Source organism: Engraulis encrasicolus, chromosome 7 (genome assembly GCF_034702125.1).
Source record: "Engraulis encrasicolus isolate BLACKSEA-1 chromosome 7, IST_EnEncr_1.0, whole genome shotgun sequence".
NCBI classification, from domain to species: domain Eukaryota; kingdom Metazoa; phylum Chordata; class Actinopteri; order Clupeiformes; family Engraulidae; genus Engraulis; species Engraulis encrasicolus.
This window is the reverse complement of record NC_085863.1, coordinates 4313113-4333509: the sequence shown is the minus strand read 5'-3', so window position 1 is coordinate 4333509 and position 20397 is coordinate 4313113. Positions and strand designations below refer to the sequence as shown.

The window sequence follows — 20397 nt, the reverse complement described above, 5'->3', positions numbered from 1 at the left end:
ATAACAACATAATTCTTTGCACAAAATCATTCATGACAACAACAGGGAGGTTTCAGTCAGAGAATTGATGAGGAGGAGACGCTTCATAAAGAGTGGCGTAAGGTTCTAAAATGTGATATCAGGCCCCATCAGGAGACAAGCAAGATTCAATATGTCTTTATCTTTTCAAGATGTTTTGTCTCCTCAAAAGATAGATTAAGAGTGCGTTACAATATGCGACCTTGCCTCCTCCACTTGTACTTGTCTCCTCGTACCAGGAAGTAATATGTCATGATGACATCACTGACAACAGCATTATATTTCAATATCTTGCAAAAGCTCAATTGTAGAGTCTTTTTCTCATTTGCAATTGGGATGGTGACTGAAAAACAGTCCCTCAAAAGTTGTTGTGGCTAGGCTGACAGCTGGGAAACTTTATTGTTTTCTCCACGGAGGAGGGGCCAGGAGGCGGGGCGAGGAAACAAGCACAAGTGGAGGAGGCAAGGTCGCATATTGTAACGCACTCTAAGTGTAAAATAGGTTAGGTGTGTGCGCGTGCGTGTGCAGAGGTTCACAGTGAATGGAGTTCAAGAGGTCACTGATTCAGGAGACCGGATTTAATCCCTCTTTGTTGCACTGATGATGCATTGAAAAACAGACGCCATTTACACGTATATGGATATTTATTTAGCACATCAGTTTTGGCCCCTGATTCCATACAAGTTTGAGAAATCTCTTAAACCCCTGTTTTCAAAATATTCTCTTTAGGGAGCTAAAACGCACTTGTGTTTTTATTTTTATCCAGACGTCGTGTTAAAACGTAAACGGTACGTACACCCATCCATGAATGCAGCCCCTACTGTAGGCTGCTACCTGTGATGAGTAATGTAATGCTCCCATTAGTGCTGGGCCTGTAATTAGCAGAGCAGCATACTGTACTAAGGAGTGCATTGCAGCGTATTGATTCATCTGCTTTATGCTGAAATGCCTGTACTGTATTTATTTCCAGTCACGAGTGTACACATCACATCACTGGTTAAACTGGGGGACAGCATCTGCACCTTCCCCCCTTTTCCCACAGCTACTGGTGTATGATGATCAAACAGCTTTGGTTTGACTGATAGCATCTATTGGGTATTTCTCAAAACCTAGTGCGCACACTTCCAAGTGTGCTCAGCCTAATTAGTCACGCGCAGTGATTGGATACTCTTTGGTGAACTCTATGGAGTATCCAATCACTGGGCGTGACTGATTAGGCTGAGCACACTTGGAAGTGTGCGGACTAGGCTTTGAGAAATACCCTATGTGTGCAGTGTGCACACTTGAACACTTGTGTGCTGTGGAGTGCTGTGTCACAATGACAGTGGGAGTTGTAGTTTCCCAGTTGGGCTTTCACTTCATCTAGTGCAGTGGTTTTCAAAGTGGGGGCCGGCGACCCCTGGGGGGCGCGGCATGTTGGCAAAATAAGTAATCCAAACAATCCCAATTCGGAACTGCCTTACACACCTTGACTACTGTGGGCCTTTAGAAAAATTTGTCTACATATGTAGGCTATGTCTATGCTGTTTGCGCATGACAGGAAAAGGGTTGACTGATGGAGGACCGATCATTTTCTTCTTTACAATGTTTATAAATATGATGTTTTCTGTAGTACTTGAATGGGTTTAGCGGCAGCACCGAAAAAATAGTGTGGCATGGCCCGTGTCAGGGGGGCCTTGGCTAGAATCTAACGGTAGCCTATGTGGGGGGGCTTGCCATAGTAAAGTTTGGGAACCCCTGATCTAGTGCCATGGTGAAAATTAGAGGTGCACCGAAATGAAAATTTGTGACCGAAACCGAAACCGAATAATAATTAATCACTTGGCCGAATACCGAAACCGAATACTACAATTGAGTTATCAAAAGTTGTTTTTACCATTTTTAAATATTGCTTAAATCTACAGTTTACAATAAATGTTTTGACATATAAATGTGACAAATAAATGTTTATTGGAAGTCTTCAAATGTTGGAGTAGAACTGAAATTTCCAATTTCAATTCATTTTCTATTCTGCCTCCGATTTGGCCACTCAATTGGCTTTCGGACGAAAACCGAAAGTGTCTTTTTTTGCGTTTTCGGCCGCATATTTTCGGGTGATGAAGGCTGAGGATTCATTCAATTCAACATAGAACTAGGAAAAGAGGCATTTGCCTCAGTGTGACTGCCCTAGTAAAATAAAGGAGAAATAAAACAAATAAATAAACCACAGAAGCATGTTGGATGAAAGTTGTAAAGGTTTCCAAACGCCAAAATAAGTACTTGATTATAACATTCCTTGTCAAATCAGGACACTCTCGGTTGGAAAGCACAAAACGGGCAAATTTTGATATTTTGATACTGATATAAAGAATCTCCTTTTGAGTACCAGGACCAAATGAAGAACCATCAACATCAACGGGACCAGATGTTGCTCATCAGGATGACTTTCGCTAATCATTCAGGGGTCCGTTTCTGGATTCTTGTCGTTGCTAACCGTCTTAAGACAGTCTTAAGACCGTCTTACCATTCCCTTGGATTTAGTGGTGAGCGTCGCTTTGGAGAGAGAGTTGAGTCGCTCTTACGAAGGACTTTGCTAACATCGTTAACAAAGATGCTTTCGAGATACGGACCCCAGGATAGTTTTATTGTTCATAATAAAGGTATAGTTTTTAAGTGAATCGTAAACTGTTAGAAAAGAGGTTCAATTTATTGTTGTTTTTTTTACAACACATAAAATAACAGACAAATACACAAATAAGAGAATAAGTAACGGAAATGATCTGAATTAGTTGTAAATTTGAACCGTACAATTAGCATGACATTAATAATCTTATGTGACTTGAAGAGACAGCATAGACATTAAAACAAAAACAAAAAAGCATCAAGAGCAAATAATCATCTTTTTTATAATATAGGGGTCAGTTTTACACATGGAACAAAATCACCTCATTCACTGTGATGCTGCAAAACGATAATTCATATCTTACAGGGTTATCAATCATCCAGGGGAATGGCGTCATCTAACCAGGGTCATCATCGTTTCATTTTATGGTAACACTTAACTTGACTCTGGTGTCATAAGCATGTCATTACAGTGTCATAATAATGGCGGATGTCATAAACATTATGTCCATGTCATAACCATTTTATGACTGTTGGCCTTAAGTGACATTCAGTTATGGCAAAGAGAACAATGTATCTATGACTGTGTCATGACACTACTATAACACTGTAATGACATGCGTATGACACCGGCGTCAAGTAAAGTGTTACCCATTTTATTATATACTATTATCTGTTAACTCGTCATCTTTCGCTCTGTGCGGACATCTCACATCTCCAAAACAAGCAAATAAAGTGTTTCATGTTTCATTAAAAAGAATAAGAATAAAGAAAGAAAGGCAAGGTTGCGGTTGCTGTTGGGGTGGCGTCAAGTGAAACATCTCTCATGCTCACTTAGAATCACCCTTCAACTCTCCCACTATCCCGCAAGTCCATGGGGTGTAAGTCTCAAGTCCAGAGGTCTTGGTTCTACAGTGTAGAATAATCCACACAGCATTTTTCTTTGTGAACCGTTAGTCTTCCTGTCCAGAGCTCTCTCTGGTTGGAGGGCACTGGTGAGGAGACAATGAGTGCGTTGCAATATGCGACCTTGCCTCCTCCACTTGCACTTGTCTCCTCGTCCCGCCTCCTGGCCCCTCCTCCGTGGAGAAAACGATAAAGTTTCCCAGCTGTCAGCCTAGCCACAACAACTTTTGAGGGACTGCTTTTCATTCACCATCCCAATTGCAAATGAGAAAAAGACTCTACAATTGAGCTTTTGCAAGATATTGAAATATAATGCTGTTGTCAGTGATGTCATCATGACATATTACTTCCTGGTACAAGGAAACAAGCAGAAGTGGAGGAGGCAAGGTGGCATATTGCAACGCACTCTTTATCTTTACTGTGTGTTTGGAGGGCAGCAATTGGCATTCGGATCCACACTTTGTGTTAAGGTTTTTTTTTTTTGATGGGGTTAGAAAACGTCCTTGTTTTGGGTAGGGGTGCGCACATCAAAAGTCACTTCTTGCAGGTGCCAGACGAAAGTGTCAGACAATTCAAGAAGACAGGTCTGCACACCGCAGAATAAGCTCCAAAAAATAAAGTTTATTAAATAAAAGAGCAACGTTTGGATCAAGCATTCCTGATTTTATTGAATAAACTGTATTTTTTGGAGCTGCAGTTGTCTGCAGATCTGCAGTGTGCAGGCCTACTATACCTTCTTGAACTAGAAAACTGTCCTTTAACATTTTACCGTTGGCATTCTGTACCTCACTTCCTGTTTGTGAGGTGGAAAAACCGTTTGGACACTTGCCATGTGTATGATTAGTGGTTGTAGGGAACCAGTCATTCTGTACCTCACTTCCAGTTGTGTTTGTGGTGTTTTTGTTAACCATATTAGTTGTAAGTAACTGTATTGGTTGTAATCGTCTTAGACATTTACCGTACGTGCCACTGGTGATTGAAGGCTACCAGTAAGCATTTGACCTGTTGCTTTTGGTTGGAGAAACCGTCTGAGACATGTACTGTACGTGCGGTTGGTGGTTGGAGGGAACCAGCAAGAGAGGCATCTCGTGTCCTGTTTGTTGGGGTGGAGAAGGCTGGAGAACCGTCTTAAACATTAACCTCATGTCATATGTGACGGGACGGTCAGCAGGAGAGGGAAAGTGCTGTGTAAGGCAATACAGTAGAGTAGAGGAGGCGCGTCAGTACTCCTGAGGAGGAGGAGGAGGAGGAGGAGGAGGAGGAGGCGCGTCAGTACTCCTGAGGAGGAGGAGGAGGAGGACAAGGAAGAGGAGGAGGAGGCGCGTCAGTACTCCTGAGGAGGAGGAAGAGGAGGAGGAGGCGCGTCAGTACTCCTGAGGAGGAGGAGCTTCAGTACTTCTGTAGAAGAGGACGAGGAGGCGCGTCAGTATTTCTTGACGTTGATGAAAACTTTAATGGCGCCAGTGAAGTCTGCCGAGAGGAGAACTTCACTGTGGTCGGTTTTAAGGGCTCCTGAAGGGGACAAAGAAGAACCAAAACAGAGACAGAGACATTCATTTATCAGACTGAAAAGGACAGGGATGGGTTTGCAGACAACATTAAAGGGGTATGCCACTATTTTGGGGCTTAATACAGTGAAAATCGTTGGCTGGAGTTTATTAAGGTGGTAAATAGTCTTATTTTGTCTTGCTTTGAGAAAAGTTAAAAGAGGAAATATGTCGCTAAGCTAGTGAAAGTCAATGGATCCGTGTAGCATGTAGCATGCTACATGGATCCATTGACTTTCACTTGCTTAGCGACATGCTTCCTCTTTTAACTTGTCTTAAAGCAAGAAAACGGCTTACATGAAAAATAATACACTTTACGACCTTTATAAACCTCAGCCAACAATTTTAACTGTATTAAGCCCCAAAATAGTGGCATACCCCTTTAATGATCCTACAAGAATAGGCAATAACAGCTGAAATATGAAGTTGTGAAATCCAAATAATACCAAAACAATCATAGTTAGCTACATAGTTAGTTACTTACTTAGATAAATAGTTACCTTACCTTAGTACCTTAGTTTTGTAAGTTTAATGTAGCTGCTGTGCTGTGGCCTTGTGGTTAAGGAGTTAGTCTTTCAATCTGCAGGTTGTAGGTTCGAATCCCCCCTGACCTCTCCCTACACCTCCGCCCATGTCTGAAGTGCTCCTGAGCAAGGTAACTATCCCCACATTGCTCCAGGGACTGTAACCAATACCCTGTACTATCTCTGAACTGCTTTGGATTAAAGCACCAGCCAAGTGAAATGTAATGTAATGTGGCCACACCCCCTCACCTGATGGAATGGTTTCTGAGTCGTCGGGGTCGGTGGGCTTGACCTCTGGTTCAGGCTTCTCGGTGCTTCCCGGCTCCTGGGGCACGATGAGAGCGGGGTTCGGCGCAAAGATGGCCGACGTCACCACGGCATTATGGGCTACGGGAGGAAATGGACACATTAGAACAGGAAGTGGACACATTATAGAGGAAGTGGACACATTAGAACAGGAAGTGGACACATTAGAACAGGAAGTGGACACATTAAGGAGGAAGTGGACACATTAGAACAGGAAGTGGACACATTAGAACAGGAAGTGGACACATTAGGGAGGAAGTGGACACATTAGAACAGGAAGTGGACACATTAGAACAGGAAGTGGACACATTAGAACAGGAAGTGGACACATTAGAACAGGAAGTGGACACATTAGAACAGGAAGTGGACACATTAGGGAGGAAGTGGACACATTAGAACAGGAAGTGGACACATTAGAACAGGAAGTGGACACATTAGAACAGGAAGTGGACACATTAGGGAGGAAGTGGACACATTAGAACAGGAAGTGGACACATTAGAACAGGAAGTGGACACATTAGAACAGGAAGTGGACACATTAGAACAGGAAGTGGACACATTATAGAGGAAGTGGACACATTATAGAGGAAGTGGACACATTAGAACAGGAAGTGGACACATTAGAACAGGAAGTGGACACATTAGAACAGGAAGTGGACACATTAGGGAGGAAGTGGACACATTAGGGAGGAAGTGGACACATTAGGGAGGAAGTGGACACATTAGGGAGGAAGTGGACACATTAGAACAGGAAGTGGACACATTAGAACAGGAAGTGGACACATTAGGGAGGAAGTGGACACATTAGAACAGGAAGTGGACACATTAGAACAGGAAGTGGACACATTAGAACAGGAAGTGGACACATTAGGGAGGAAGTGGACACATTAGAACAGGAAGTGGACACATTAGAACAGGAAGTGGACACATTAGAACAGGAAGTGGACACATTAGAACAGGAAGTGGACACATTAGAACAGGAAGTGGACACATTAGGGAGGAAGTGGACACATTAGAACAGGAAGTGGACACATTAGAACAGGAAGTGGACACATTAGAACAGGAAGTGGACACATTAGAACAGGAAGTGGACACATGAGGGAGGAAGTGGACACATGAGGGAGGAAGTGGACACATGAGGGCCTACTGAACTCAGACACTTGCAATATGGTAAGACTTAAACTGACAATACGTTAACATGACATGGCGCTGATCTAAAGATTGGGCTGATTGGGCCAAGTTATGACTTAAAAACAGGCCCTGCTGTGGCCACCTGGTAGGGCACTCGCCTGCCATGCGGCTGACCGGGGTTCCATTCCCAGCCCGGGTCATTTGCCGCCCCCTCCCCATCTCTCTCCCCCCATTCGCTTCCTGTCTACCTCTCATACTGTCCTGTCCATAATAAAGTCTAAAAAGACCCCAAAAATATCTTTAAAAAGATAATAAAAATAAATTAAAAAAATAATAATAAATAATAACAATAAAAACTACTTGCAGGCCTACATCGACCTATTCCGACGTTTCTTTGGATACCCAACTGTTGTATTTCTCGTCCTCAAGCCACATTACACTTTACTTGCATCTTCCCATCTCGATTCACGTTCATATTTTGCCTGTTCTAACCACTTTTTCGTCAGTTTCTACTAGAACATGGCTAAAGTAGGCTAAACGCTGCGGCCACAGGTCTGTGGCTGCTGCCCCCCGCTGCGTGATGGCAGGCCTGCGCGCCACATGTCAGTTTGTACTTTAACGCATCTTGATAAGGGACGTATGCCGGTTAAATTGTGTTTATAGCGCGGGAAAAATACTTTTTTTCTTACACTCAAGCTACCCAGATGAAATATAAGACCTCCTAAGTAAATATAATACCACACTTCCAAAAATGGCAAAATATAAGGCTTTATAAGACCTTAAAAAACAAATATTGAAAGTAAGACTTTTTAAGACTTTTTAAGGATCCGCGGAGACCCTGCTTATGATGACACTGTCAAAAAATGACAACATTGTAATAATGTCAAATGTTTTAATTTCTGTTATACACAGCACAATGACTGTTCACAACACCTCGAGACTTTAAATATAATTGTTCTGCGTGTAATGACACTAAAGGCTTTCTACAACACTTAATGACAATACTCATTAAAAAATCACTTTTAGACATGAGCGTTCCCTCACCTTTGATGCCTTCCCAGAAGTCATTGCGGTCTCTCCTGACGGAGGTGAACTTGCTGAGGTCATGGTAGGTGCTCCATATGTAGACGTACTTATCCTCCGAGCCACTCACGATGAAGGAGTAGTCATGGCTGCAGACGGGGAACACGCAACAGCCGTTTACAGCAGGCACTATACGTATGACAAACAATATACTAATGCCATTTTATTACAAACAGCTTTATGAAGGGAAAATGTCTGCACACGTAAATCCTTTCCCCCCCTCTTTTAATTCATTGAGTGCCAGCCATTTTAAAATTCAGACCAGGGGGTTGCCAGGCTTTTTTCGTTTGATTGATTTTTCAAGAGCCATAAAAAATTGAGTTCTTTGTACATGTGAACAACAAACATACCAGATCAACGTTGTTAGGCCCCACCCCCCATAAAAAACGCAATCGACTTGATATCAAGTCTTTCATTCTGAAAAGACTCGTTTTCCATGGCACTCAAAGAGCTACTGGCCAAGTTTTTGGTCCTTTTTTTTGGCACCTTTTTACCCTGAGTGCGGTGTAATTCATTTAATTACAAACAACTTAACAAATGCCGTAGGATTTTCATTAAAAAAAACAAACAAACTAAAGTATACATCTGAACTTCAACTTCATGATCGTCATCTCACCTAAAACTGGCTTTGATCTGGCTGCTGCTGTTGACATAGCCCTTATACTTCATAGAGAGGGACAGATCCCTTAAATCATACAGCCGAATACGGGAGTCATTGGACGTCACCAGGATCTGTAGAGAAATGAGACATTACAAAAACAGGACGATTAAAAAGCATACTACTTCTGGGCAAGTACACTACTATGTGCGACGATTATGGAAGAAAAGTCCTGAGGTCAAATTTTAAGAAAACTGCTAAAACCGGAAGAGGTTCTGGTTTTTTTGCCCCCACTATGAGGAAATACAATACATAACATTGAAGCATGAATCATGTCAATATACCGGTCCGGTTGAGTTAAATTTGTCATGCAAATAAATAGAAATGACCACTAACATCAGCATTGGCACACACATAATCACACACAGGTAAGATATTCTAAATGATACAGAGCAGTCTTGAGGTCATCGCACCTTGTTCTCCCCTGGTAGAGGCTCAATGCCCGTGATCTTGCGGCCCACGCGATTCCTCCCTCTCGTAGAGCGCACATGGATCTGTGTGTGGTACTTTAATCTCTGCAAAACAAGCGCCCGCATCCACATTTACATTAATCTACACTGCACAGCCCTCTCAGATGATGAATCAATTAGTAGCGTTAAAATAGTCTGATTCATATTACTAACAACAAATAGGATGACCAAACCTACAACAGACCTACATGAAAACACTTCTAGCAGCAAACCTGTGAAAATGCAATTTAGACCAGGCTTAAATAGTGGGGATTTTAGTGTGAAAATGCCGGTGCATGCGTGGATGGATAGTCACTAACTAACCTCTGTGTCATAGAAGATGCAGCGTCCGTCGTAGGTGCCGATGACGGCGTATTTGCCGTTCTGGCAGAAGTTAGCGGCGGTGATGAGGCGCGTCTGGCCGTCCACCTCGTTCCACAGCGCCACCTTCTTGTCCGGAATATTCCACAGCCGCAGCTTGCCGTCTAGAGAGCCGCTCAGGAAGTAGCGGTCGTCCTGGTAACAGCGGACAGGACACAGGACACCATCACAGAGTGCACAGGCACAACGGGTGAGTGCTATGAGTGTGCACACACAGTATGCACACACACACACAGCAAAATCAGCAAAATCAACACACACATACGCACCCAACTCACGCATGTACGCACGCACGCGCGCATGCACGCACACACGCACACATACTCTTGCAGACCAACAAACACGCCAACACTTACAAAGACTCAAAAACGCTCAAACACACAAGCTCTTACCCTGGGGTGAAATGCGATGGCGGTGACAAAGTCTATGTGCTGGAAGCAGCAGAGGCATTCTCGTCTGGATATGTGCCAGAGCCGCACCGTCTTATCCATAGAGGAGGATAACAGAAAGTAGTTCTAGAGCAGGGCAGAGGGAAAAGACACACGAGTCAACAACGATAAGGAATCAACCGGAATACCCTAAGCCTTTTTAGATAGTTCTGGACCAGGGCAGAGACAAAAGACACACGAGTCAACAAGATGGGGAATCAACTGGAATACCCTAAGCCTTTTTAGGTAGTTCTAGAGCAGGGCAGAGGGAAAAGACACACGAGTCAACAACGACAAGGAATCAACCGGTGCCATGTTTCCCAACCTTTTCTGTCTTGAGTACCCTAGCCTTTTTAGATGCATCCTAGCATCTCTATAAGAGGGTATGTCCGTCCATCAGTCCATCGGTCTGTCCGTCTGAAAAACGCATTCTTTAAATCGGCCAAAATGCGATCTTCGCCGCCTTTTTTTGTGAAGTAAATGTTAGGAAAGGTGAGAATATTAAGTTTCCCTACGAAGTTATCATGCACCGAATAAGCAACAAGTGGACGCGTCTTTGTCCGCCTGTCGGACTTGTTGTCATAACAGGAGTCCTCCCCCACTCCTGCTCATATCCATTCCTCCATCCCAATGTGACTGTGTGTGTTCCATACATTTGCAGTTATCAACTTTTTTCCCCCACGTACCCCCTGCAGTGCGCTCGCGTACCCCTTTTGGGTAACACTGAACTAGTGTAAGGCAAGGCAATGTAGGGCAAGGCAATGTATTTGTATAGTGCATTTCAGACATACACAGATGCAGTTGAAATGTGCTTCACAAAAAATAAAAAGTAAGGCCTTAACTTAAATGAATTGTGTTGCCACTGTAATTGCTAAGATTGCTTTACTAAACATGTCATATTTCATGTGAAACTACACAACATTGAAATGCTATTGGGGGCTGGATAAGACAGGGCCAGGCCATAGGCTCTCCACCCATGCTCAAGGGACTGTACCCCTGTATCTAACTAGCTAAATCGTTTTGGGATAAAAGTGTCGGACAAAGTGCAATGTACTGTAATGTATTGATTTATGCACTGTGGAAAAAGACCTTTGTGGCATGTAATTACATTGCGCAGCGTTATTCTAATATTTAGCAGTAATTATGTGTGTGCGAGGGGGGGGGGGCGCCCTACACTGTCCTTCATCCATAACTACAGCGCTCCTGGGCAGAGCACACCCCACCTCACCTTGCTCCAGGGACCAGGGACCACATTAAAGTGTCATCTGAGGGTAATGTACTGTGATGTAATGTGGTGTCATTAGTACGGTTCAGGGGTCTGGAGGTTGGGGTGCGCACATCCACAAAACAATTATACAGGTGCCAGACGAAAGCGTGGGATGGAGTGGTCCACACACCATGAGCTCCACAAATATATAAAGTTTATTTCATTATGCAATCAGGCAATGTTTCGATCCACCCACAGGCTCTTCTATTAGATGATTTAACTCTTAAAGTGATACTGTCCCGTTTTTGGAAATAAGCTTATGTTACAGCTCCCCTTGAGTTAAATAATAGGCTTTTACCGTTCTCCTGTACTTCCAACCGTTTTCTAGTTATGGCAGTGCACATTTCACCTCCAAGCTAACAGTTAACATTGAGTCCTATGAGACCAGTTAGCCACGAACTGGTCTCATAGGACTCAATGTTAACTGCTAGCATGGAGGTAAAATCTGCACTGCCATACCTAGAGAATGGTTGAAAGTACAGGAGAACGGTAAAACCCTATTATTTAACTCAAGGGGAGGCGTAAAATAAGCTTATTTCCAAAAATGGGACAGTATCACTTTAACTTCACTTGGTTTACTCCTGAACCAGCGTCTTAGTATAAGTGATGTAATGTGATGTCATTATTATGGTTCAGGCAGCACTGACCTTCGACCAGGACAGGTCCAGCAGATCGGCGGTGTGTCCCTTGTATTTACAGAAGGGAACCTGCCGGAAGGGGGCGTTACGGTCCTCCATGTCTGGGTCCTCTGGCACCCCGCAGCCCATCTAGAAAATGACACGGAGAGAGATCACAACACTCATTGTAGCGTGCCGACTACGTCCCCTCTTGCTTTAGATAGAGGCATATGCTAAAACTACTGTAAATGTCATCTGGAATGACAAAAATAACATAGCACACATTCTTACTAAGTATGTCCCCTGTTATAACTTCCTTAGATAGAAGCATCTGCTAGAACTAATGCCATGCCCAGGTCTTCTGTTCTGACACACCATAGCCATCTGGGATATGACAGACAGAACACAACACACTTTGCAGGGCTTGACACTGGCACAAGCCAACCGTCCAAATGCTGGTAAAACTTGGCAGTGGCTAATAATGCTTTCATTGTCACTAGCCAATTTGGCTGGCAGTTTATTCCTTGGTGTGACATACCCATCATAGCCTATGTTCTATTCTTCGCCCCTTCTGTATCAATTGTTTGCATTTAAGTTCACAAAAAAGCTCAGTAACTCAGTTTCTATTGATATAGTTCCATGTAGAAAGATACACTCATCTTGCTTAGCACCTCATTTTCTGAGGTTAGACGTCCACTATCATGATAAAGAAAAAGGAAAATATATATATAAAATCGGTGGAATACCTGAATGGCTAGTGACTCGGGAAAACCACTAGCCACAAAGGCCGGGGGGTGAAAAGTTAATGCCAAGCCCTGTTTGCAGGGCTCTAAATTCACTTTTTTCATCCCCAGACAAAATGGCTAGTAGATGCTAATCACACACACTGCACTAATGGGTCAAAGTGGCTAGTGTAGTAAGTCTGTCTTTTCTACCAGCCAAACTGACATGTCAGCAGCATTTGGCCGGTTTGCAGGTGTTCATTTAGAGCCCCCCTGCCACATTGTCTCTCATTGATTATGTCACCTGTTGCAAGCTGTTTTTAGATAGAAGCATCTGCTGAAAGAAAATGTCATCTGAAATGACAAAAATAACATAGCACACATTCTTACTAAGTATGTCTCCCCTCTTATAAGTTGCTTAGATAGAAGCATCTGCTAGAACTACATGACACCTGTTTGTGAAATGACAAATATAGCGTAGCACACATAGTATCTTACTGATTACGTCTCCTGTTTTAAGTTGCTTTGGATAGAAGCATCTGGTAAAATGAAACGAGAGGAACAGGATGCAGGAAATACAGCAAATAGCAGAATCAAATTACTGCATTCAAATTTCATTTCCTTCCCAACTCCCGTTTCAAGCAGGCTACTTCAGTTGTAATAATCTTCTAATTTCTTACTGCATAGTCAAATCCGCTCCATAACCCAGAAGTGATAGCTACCACAACAGTTCAGCAGCCTGTGTTGAGGAGGGGTGCTTTCTAATATGCTAACTCCCATCCTCCCTCGCTCACTTGTCTGCTTGTGGACTTGTGATGACGTCACTGAGGACAGAAGTGTATCTCAATCTCTCGCAAAAGCACAACTCTAATGTCATCTAATGTTCTCATATGCTATTGGGATGTAGCCTGATAAACCAGCCTAAATGTGAGACCGGAGTAATTTAGTCTGGCCCCGATGAACGATACCTCGGACGATTGCTGATGAGAACAACCTGTTGTTTTTTCAAACCGTGCCGGCGCTCTGACCAATCGGCGATCTTTGCCGTTGATGTGCTTTCCCAACGGTGTTGCAAGCTTCGCCGTCACTCCCTCAAAACCCTGCCCGCTTTGATTCAAAACAAATCTCTGCGTTGGAATTGATTTTGCCAGACTCAGGGCACAGTGTTCAAAACGTTCTCAAAACGATCCGAGCTCAGACCCACTCGCAGCTGAAGAAGTTCGGCGCCCAGCAGGTGGCGCTGGTTTACCAGGCTAATTGGGGTGGTGAATGAAGAACAGTCCCCCCAATAGTTGTTGTGGCTAGGGAACCTTTATTGTTTTGTCCACGGAGGCGGGGCATTAACGAAACGCGAGGCCACAAGCACAGACCGAGGACGGGAGGACGGGAGTGCAAATATTGCAATGACACCGAGGTGTGCGGGATTGGAATGCTCGCAGGACAAAGAGGCTTAGAATTGTTTACGCTTTGCATTTGAGGAATGAGACTTACCGCTCCCTCCGTATCAGACTTGGAGGAGCACAAACTCTCCTGAGATGGGGAAGGAGACACGCGACCTTCAGGAGGAAGAGGACAGAGAGAGGAGGAGAGATAGAGAGAGAGAGAGAGGGAGAGAGATAGAGAGAGAGAGAGAAGGAGAGAGGGAGAGGGAGGGAGAGAGAGAGGGGGGGGAGAGGGAGGGAGATAGAGAGAGGGGAGAGAGAGGGGAGGGAGAGAGAGAGAGAGAGAGAGAGAGGGAGGGAGAGGGTAGAGAGAGAGAGAGAGAGAGGNGGGGCGGGGGGNGGGGGGGGGGGGGGAGAGAGAGACAGAGAGAGAGAGAGAGAGAGAGAGAGAGAGAAAGAGAGAGAGGCAGAGAGAGAGAGAGAGAGAGAGAGCATTTAAACAATTTTCTCGAACAAAACTGTGAAACTGTACTCTCTGCACACCGAACACTCAGTTAGACAACTGCTACGGAAATCCAGTTCTGCACATGCTTGTACTTGTGTGATGAGGTGAGTGCATGCATGACTATTTACGTGTGTATCCATATGTGGCCAGTGTGTACTGATCCATTTGTGTCTCCAGTGTGTGTGTGTGTGTGTGTGTGTGTGTGTGTGTGTGTGTGCGCATGTGTGTGCGCATGTGTGTGTGTATTTGTGTCATTACCTTCCGTGTTGTATTTGATCCTCATGTTGTTGAAGAAGTCGAAGGCGTTCTTGAGTACCCAGATCCGGACCATGTTGTCCTGCCCTGCGGTGGCCAGCAGGCGGCCACAGTGGGAGAACTTCATGGTCCACACGGCACCCTGGAATTAAACATATTACACCACACGCACACACCATTACAAGGTGCCAAACAAAAACTATGAAAGAAAAATGTCTGCACACTTAAATCCTATTTTTTCTCTTCTATTAATGGCCAAGCTTTCAGACTGAAAGAAAGAAAGAAAGAAAAAAAGGATTTTTCAGTTTTCTTCCATACAGCACCCTGCGCAAGAGCAACATCAAGGGAAGAGGGCTTAACTTTCTCTAATTGCAACCAGTTCTGAGATTTACTGAATGTACAGTGACAACTTCCTCATTTGTTCATCTCATCTGCATTTCTTGGTTTGCCTCAGCAACAGCTTTATTTTGTTTTTGTTTTTTGATATTTGTTGTATTGATTTTCAAAATAATTCACATACAGTGAGTCCAATAACTATTTGATCCCTTGCTGATTTTTTTGGTTTGCCTACTAACAAAGACATGATCAGTCAATAAATGTTATGATAATATGTATTCTAATATGGAGAGACAGAATATCAATAAGAAAATCCAGAAATTAACTTAAGAGAATATATATTAATTTATTTCCATTTCATCGAGCAAAATAAGTATTTGATCCCCTGCCAACTGATAACAATTCCGGGCCCACAGACCAGATGGGCACTTCCGATCAACTTGTAATCTGAATTAAAGACACCTGTACCAGGCTTGTACGAAATTCCGAATGGAAAGAATTTCAATTCAAAGTATATACGAACACTAGGTGGTGGTGTTCTATGTACTTTCAGTGGGTGGTGTGGATTAAATTCAAACAAATTAATGGTAATGGCACCACCTAGTGTTCCTATTATGGCATTATTTTGAATTGAAATTCTTTCCATTCGGAATTTCGTACAAGCCTTATCTGCACATACTAACATGCATAAAAGACACATTGAATCAGCAGAATCAGTCCATAGTATGAGTGAATCAGTCACACCCCAACCTCACCAGCATGGGAAAGACCAAAGAGCGGTCAAATCATATCAGGGACAAGATTTTGGACCTTAACAAAGATTACATGGGCTGCAAAGCCACAAGAAAGAGACTGGGTATGAATGACCCAACTGTTGATGCATTTCTTCCAAAATGTGAGGAATACAAAATGACTATCCATCAGCCTGCCTGGGGTTCTATACAAGATTTGACCTTTTGCAGGGATTTGATAATCATGAGAACAGAGAGCAACATCAAGGAGAGGGGGCTTAATGTTATCTAGTTGCAACCCGTTCTGAGATTTACTGAATGACTGAATGTACTGTGACAACTTCCTCATTTGTTCATCTCATCTGCATTTCTTGGTTTGTCTCAGCAACGGCTTTATTTTGTTTTTGTTTTTTGACATTTGTTGTATTGATTTTAAAAATAATTCACATACTTATATAAATGACATAGCTGTCCTCAGTCTGTACATTGAGTGACAAAATCCAATAAGAACTATGGTTTTTATAAAGAAACAGCTTCTTTTTCCGGCTCAAAACTCAGGGCATTGGGCTGACCTCTCCTCAAAAGATTTTTTTCCTCAACTACTACACAATTTATTACTTTGTTAAGGTCGGCATCGCTACATCTCCATCACCACAAGCAACAAAATATCTGCCCATCCATCCCAAATCTCTGTCTATTCTCTGTCTGTCTCTGGCTGTTTCTCCCTTTCTATCCGTCTGCCTCTTTTGCTCTCTCTCTCTCTCTCTTGTTTTCACTCCGTCTCACTCACCATGAGCTTACTTTTTGTATGTTTGTTTTTACTTTACTTGCACCCTTTGCATGTACATATTTTTCACTTAATTTTAGTTAAATAAATACCCTTAATTATTCACCCTTATTTTTTGTGTCACTGCCTACGCTTAATCTCTCCTGGTCACAAGGCTAGACTACTAAACAGGATATCTAATCTACCAATCCATCCCAAGTCTCTGTCTGTCTCTCTCCTTCTACCCTCTCTGTCTCTCTTGTTTCTTTTGAGAGTACATGGGGCCAAAATAGTGCCTTGTGTACTGCCAGAGGTGGAGACCTCTGTCATTTGTTGGGGTGACTATACACTTAGTATGATGGAATGCATAGATGTGTCTTTTTCGTTTATTTATTTATTTAATTATTTTTTCTTTTTAAAACGCACTTGTTAGGGAGCTACGTGTATTAGCTACATGAATCTGTAATAAAACCTTTTTAAGTCAAAGTCTCTCCCTCTCTCTCACCATGTGTTCTCCGCTCAGGTCCTGCACCACTTTGATCTGGTCGAAGTCGAAGGGCCCCTTGAAGCTGTGGGCCGCCTTGAACTTGGCGGGCCGCGTGTAGGGCATGCCCTCGTCGTCGCTGGACGAGGGGTCGTCCTGGTCGTTGTGGAAGACCTCGTCGCGAACGCTCTTCACCTTGTTCACCGCCTTCTCACCGTACTCCTCCGCCAGGTGCTTGGCTCGCTTCACAGACTTGCCCAGGAACTTCTTAAACTGCATGCTGAACACAGAAGCACAGATATGCATACTTACGAATATAGTATATGTACTTACTAACAACTCAGTGCACCAAGGGCTCAGTTTCAGTTTTGTTGAATTAAACCAGGAATTTACTTAAGTACTAGCAGTAGCAGCACTTGCCCAGGAACTTCTCAAACTGTGTGCTGAACACAGGAGCACAGACATGCATACTGACTTACATATGTACTTGTCTTAACTAACTAACTACTTAATAATTACTTGGCTCGCTTCACAGACTTGCCCAGGAACTTCTTAAACTGCGTGGTGAACACAGGACAGGAGGAGCACAGACTTAAGGGCGGGTTGCTTCCTTCCAGTGCCACAGAGTGAGCTTGTCGCAGCCATGATGCAGTTAATTTTGATTTATGCCCTGTTTTGAAGCACGGTCTGCGCGATGTCATTCCACGCTCAAACTGCCTTCAATACAAAGAGTAAAGACGTGCTTTTTAGCTACACAGACTCGACGACAATGAAAATGAAACATTCAATCTTTATATCACGTACATGTTTGATCGCACTGGCAGCCACCGTGGTAGTTTAGAACAAAGAAGTGGCTCATTTGTCGAGGACGAAGCGGAATGTTTCCTAGACCTCGGAAACACTGTTCAACTGCCCAAATATAACTTCAGCGTCGTAACTTGCAAGCGCACGTGTTGTCTTTGGTTTTTGTAAATAAATAAATGAAATGACAAAGCACGGGCAACTTATTTAATGAAGAGCTCACAGTCCGTAGACCGGCGAAGGTTAGAACAAGGAAGTAGCTTGTTTTCGACTCGAGGATAGAGCAGGCTGGCCGAGAGGACCAATCAGAGACCTATTTTCAGCCTTCACTCCGCCGCTGTCTGCATCACTCCCTGCGTCGAGACACAATTTTGGGGAGGTGCCCCAGAGTACCTGCGTGATGGGGGGGGCTTCACTCCTTTAACTGCGCGGCTCACTGCATCACGACGCAGGGACGCTGATCTCGAGGCATAAATCACCCTTGATACTTAAAGTGATACTGTCCCATTTTTGGAAATAAGCTTATTTTACACCTCCCCTTGAGTTAAATAATAGGCTTTTACCATTTTCCTGTACTTCCAACCGTTTTCTAGTTATGGCAGTGCACATTTTACCTCCAAGCTAACAGTTAACATTGAGTCCTATGAGACCAGTTAGCCGTGAGCTGGTCTCATAGGACTCAATGGTAACTGCTAGCATGGAGGTAAAATTTGCACTGCCATACCCAGAGAACGGTTGAAAGTACAGGAGAACGGTAAAACCCTATTATTTAACTCAAGGAGAGGTGTAAAATAAGCTTATTTCCAAAAATGGGACAGTATCACTTTAAGACATATATGCATACTTACTTACATATAAGTACTTAACTAACTAATCACTAATAATCAAGTCAGTTTTGTTGAATTCACCCAGGTATTTAGTTAATTACTTGGCAGACTTCATAGACTTGCCCAGGAACGTCTTACAGTACTAACTCACTAGTCAGTGCCCCATGAGTTTAGTTGACATACTCACTCACGTGACACTCTTGAGCACTTACGTTTTTTGTTTCAGCTTTCCGCCGTCTGTGTCCGTAAGAGGTGCTGCAGACTTATCGTCATCGTCCGACTGGGCAGCATCATTCCTGCGTGGGACACGAGACATATGGATTTATTTATTTCACCGATTTGATTTTATTCAACCATTATTAACGTACAACATGGAACAGTTACCTGTGTCATATGCACATTAAAGGAATAGACAGAGATGACACTTAAGCTATTCCCATTGTGGTCCTACACTGGCTTACTCATTGCCCTGATATACAAGAGGAAGGTCTAGTGTGTGTCTGTAGTGTGCTGTCAAATTATATGAATTATATGAATTAAAAAGTCATCATAATCACTCACAACCATGTAGCACTATCGGAAGTGTGAACAAACACTCCACAACTGTGTGTGTGCGTGTGTGTGTGTGTGTGTGTGTGTGTGTGTGTGTGTGTGTGTGTGTGTGTGTGTGTGTGTGTGTGTGTGTGTGTGTGTGTGTGTGTGTGTGTGTGTGGTCTTTGGTTCTTCTTCTAATGTACTGTGTGAGGGTCTGTATATTGTGGTATGGTGTGTGTGTGTGTGTGTATGCGTGCTTGCGTGAGTTCGAGTGTGTGCCATAGCGTGCGTGCGTGCGTGCGTGCGTGCGTGCGTGCGTGCGTGCGTGCGTGCGTGCGTGCGTGCGTGAGTGCGTGCGTGCGTGCGTGCGTGCGTGCGTGCGTGCGTGCGTGCGTGCGTGCGTGCGTGCGTGAGTGAGTGCGTGAGTGCGTGAGTGAGTGCGTGAGTGAGTGCGTGAGTGAGTGCGTGAGTGAGTGAGTGCGTGAGTGAGTGCGTGAGTGAGTGCGTGAGTGAGTGCGTGAGTGAGTGCGTGAGTGAGTGAGTGAGTGCGTGCATGAGTGCATGAGTGCATGAGTGCGTGAGTGCGCGAGTGCGCGAGTGCGCGAGTGCGCGAGTGCGCGAGTGCGTGAGTGAGTGCGTGCGTACATGAGTGCGTGAGTGAGTGAGTGCGTGCGTGCTTACGGGCTGTGCTCGCGGTTCCTCCTCCTGCTGTGCTTCCATATGGAAAAGATATAAAACGTATAGAATGTGAAACTACTCTTATCTACTACTAATCACTAGACTTCTATCAATAAGGAAAAGATATACGTATAAAATGTATAAAATGTGAAACTACTCTCATCTACCACTACTATCTAACACTGTGCAGTCCGGTTCTTGACTCTGATTGGCTGATAGCCGTGGAAAATCGGGCGTGAACCCAAACCTTCCAACGAAGATTCTGTGCGTGTCTAAGTAAGACCCTGTGCATCTACGTTGGTCATGAGAACATGTTGCAGTTGGGGTAGGGAGTCTGCAAGAAGAGCACATCTTTGCACCACCTGTGGTTGTGGTATCAGTGTGATTGCAAAGACATTTCATTCCTGCGGTGTTTTCGCCCCTTGTTGAGTTTTTGTAGCGAAATGTGTGTCTGGAAGCG

General features: G+C 43.8%; 1 protein-coding gene across 1 annotated transcript in view; it reads right to left on the bottom strand.

Annotated features, from left to right (window-relative positions):
* Positions 1–4900: 4900 nt before the first annotated feature.
* The window catches only part of wdr44 (WD repeat domain 44), a 29833-nt gene continuing 14336 nt past the window's right edge, over positions 4901–20397 (bottom strand). The window contains exons 9-20 of the mRNA XM_063204185.1: positions 18938–19021; positions 17119–17377; positions 14784–14922; positions 14130–14194; positions 11947–12066; positions 9997–10119; positions 9548–9739; positions 9188–9289; positions 8733–8848; positions 8078–8205; positions 5846–5983; positions 4901–5037 (exon numbers count right to left, since the gene is read on the bottom strand). Coding sequence (XP_063060255.1) covers positions 4949–5037; positions 5846–5983; positions 8078–8205; positions 8733–8848; positions 9188–9289; positions 9548–9739; positions 9997–10119; positions 11947–12066; positions 14130–14194; positions 14784–14922; positions 17119–17377; positions 18938–19021 — 1555 coding nt within the window. The 3' untranslated portion in view covers positions 4901–4948. The remainder of the gene's footprint in view (positions 5038–5845; positions 5984–8077; positions 8206–8732; positions 8849–9187; positions 9290–9547; positions 9740–9996; positions 10120–11946; positions 12067–14129; positions 14195–14783; positions 14923–17118; positions 17378–18937; positions 19022–20397) is intronic.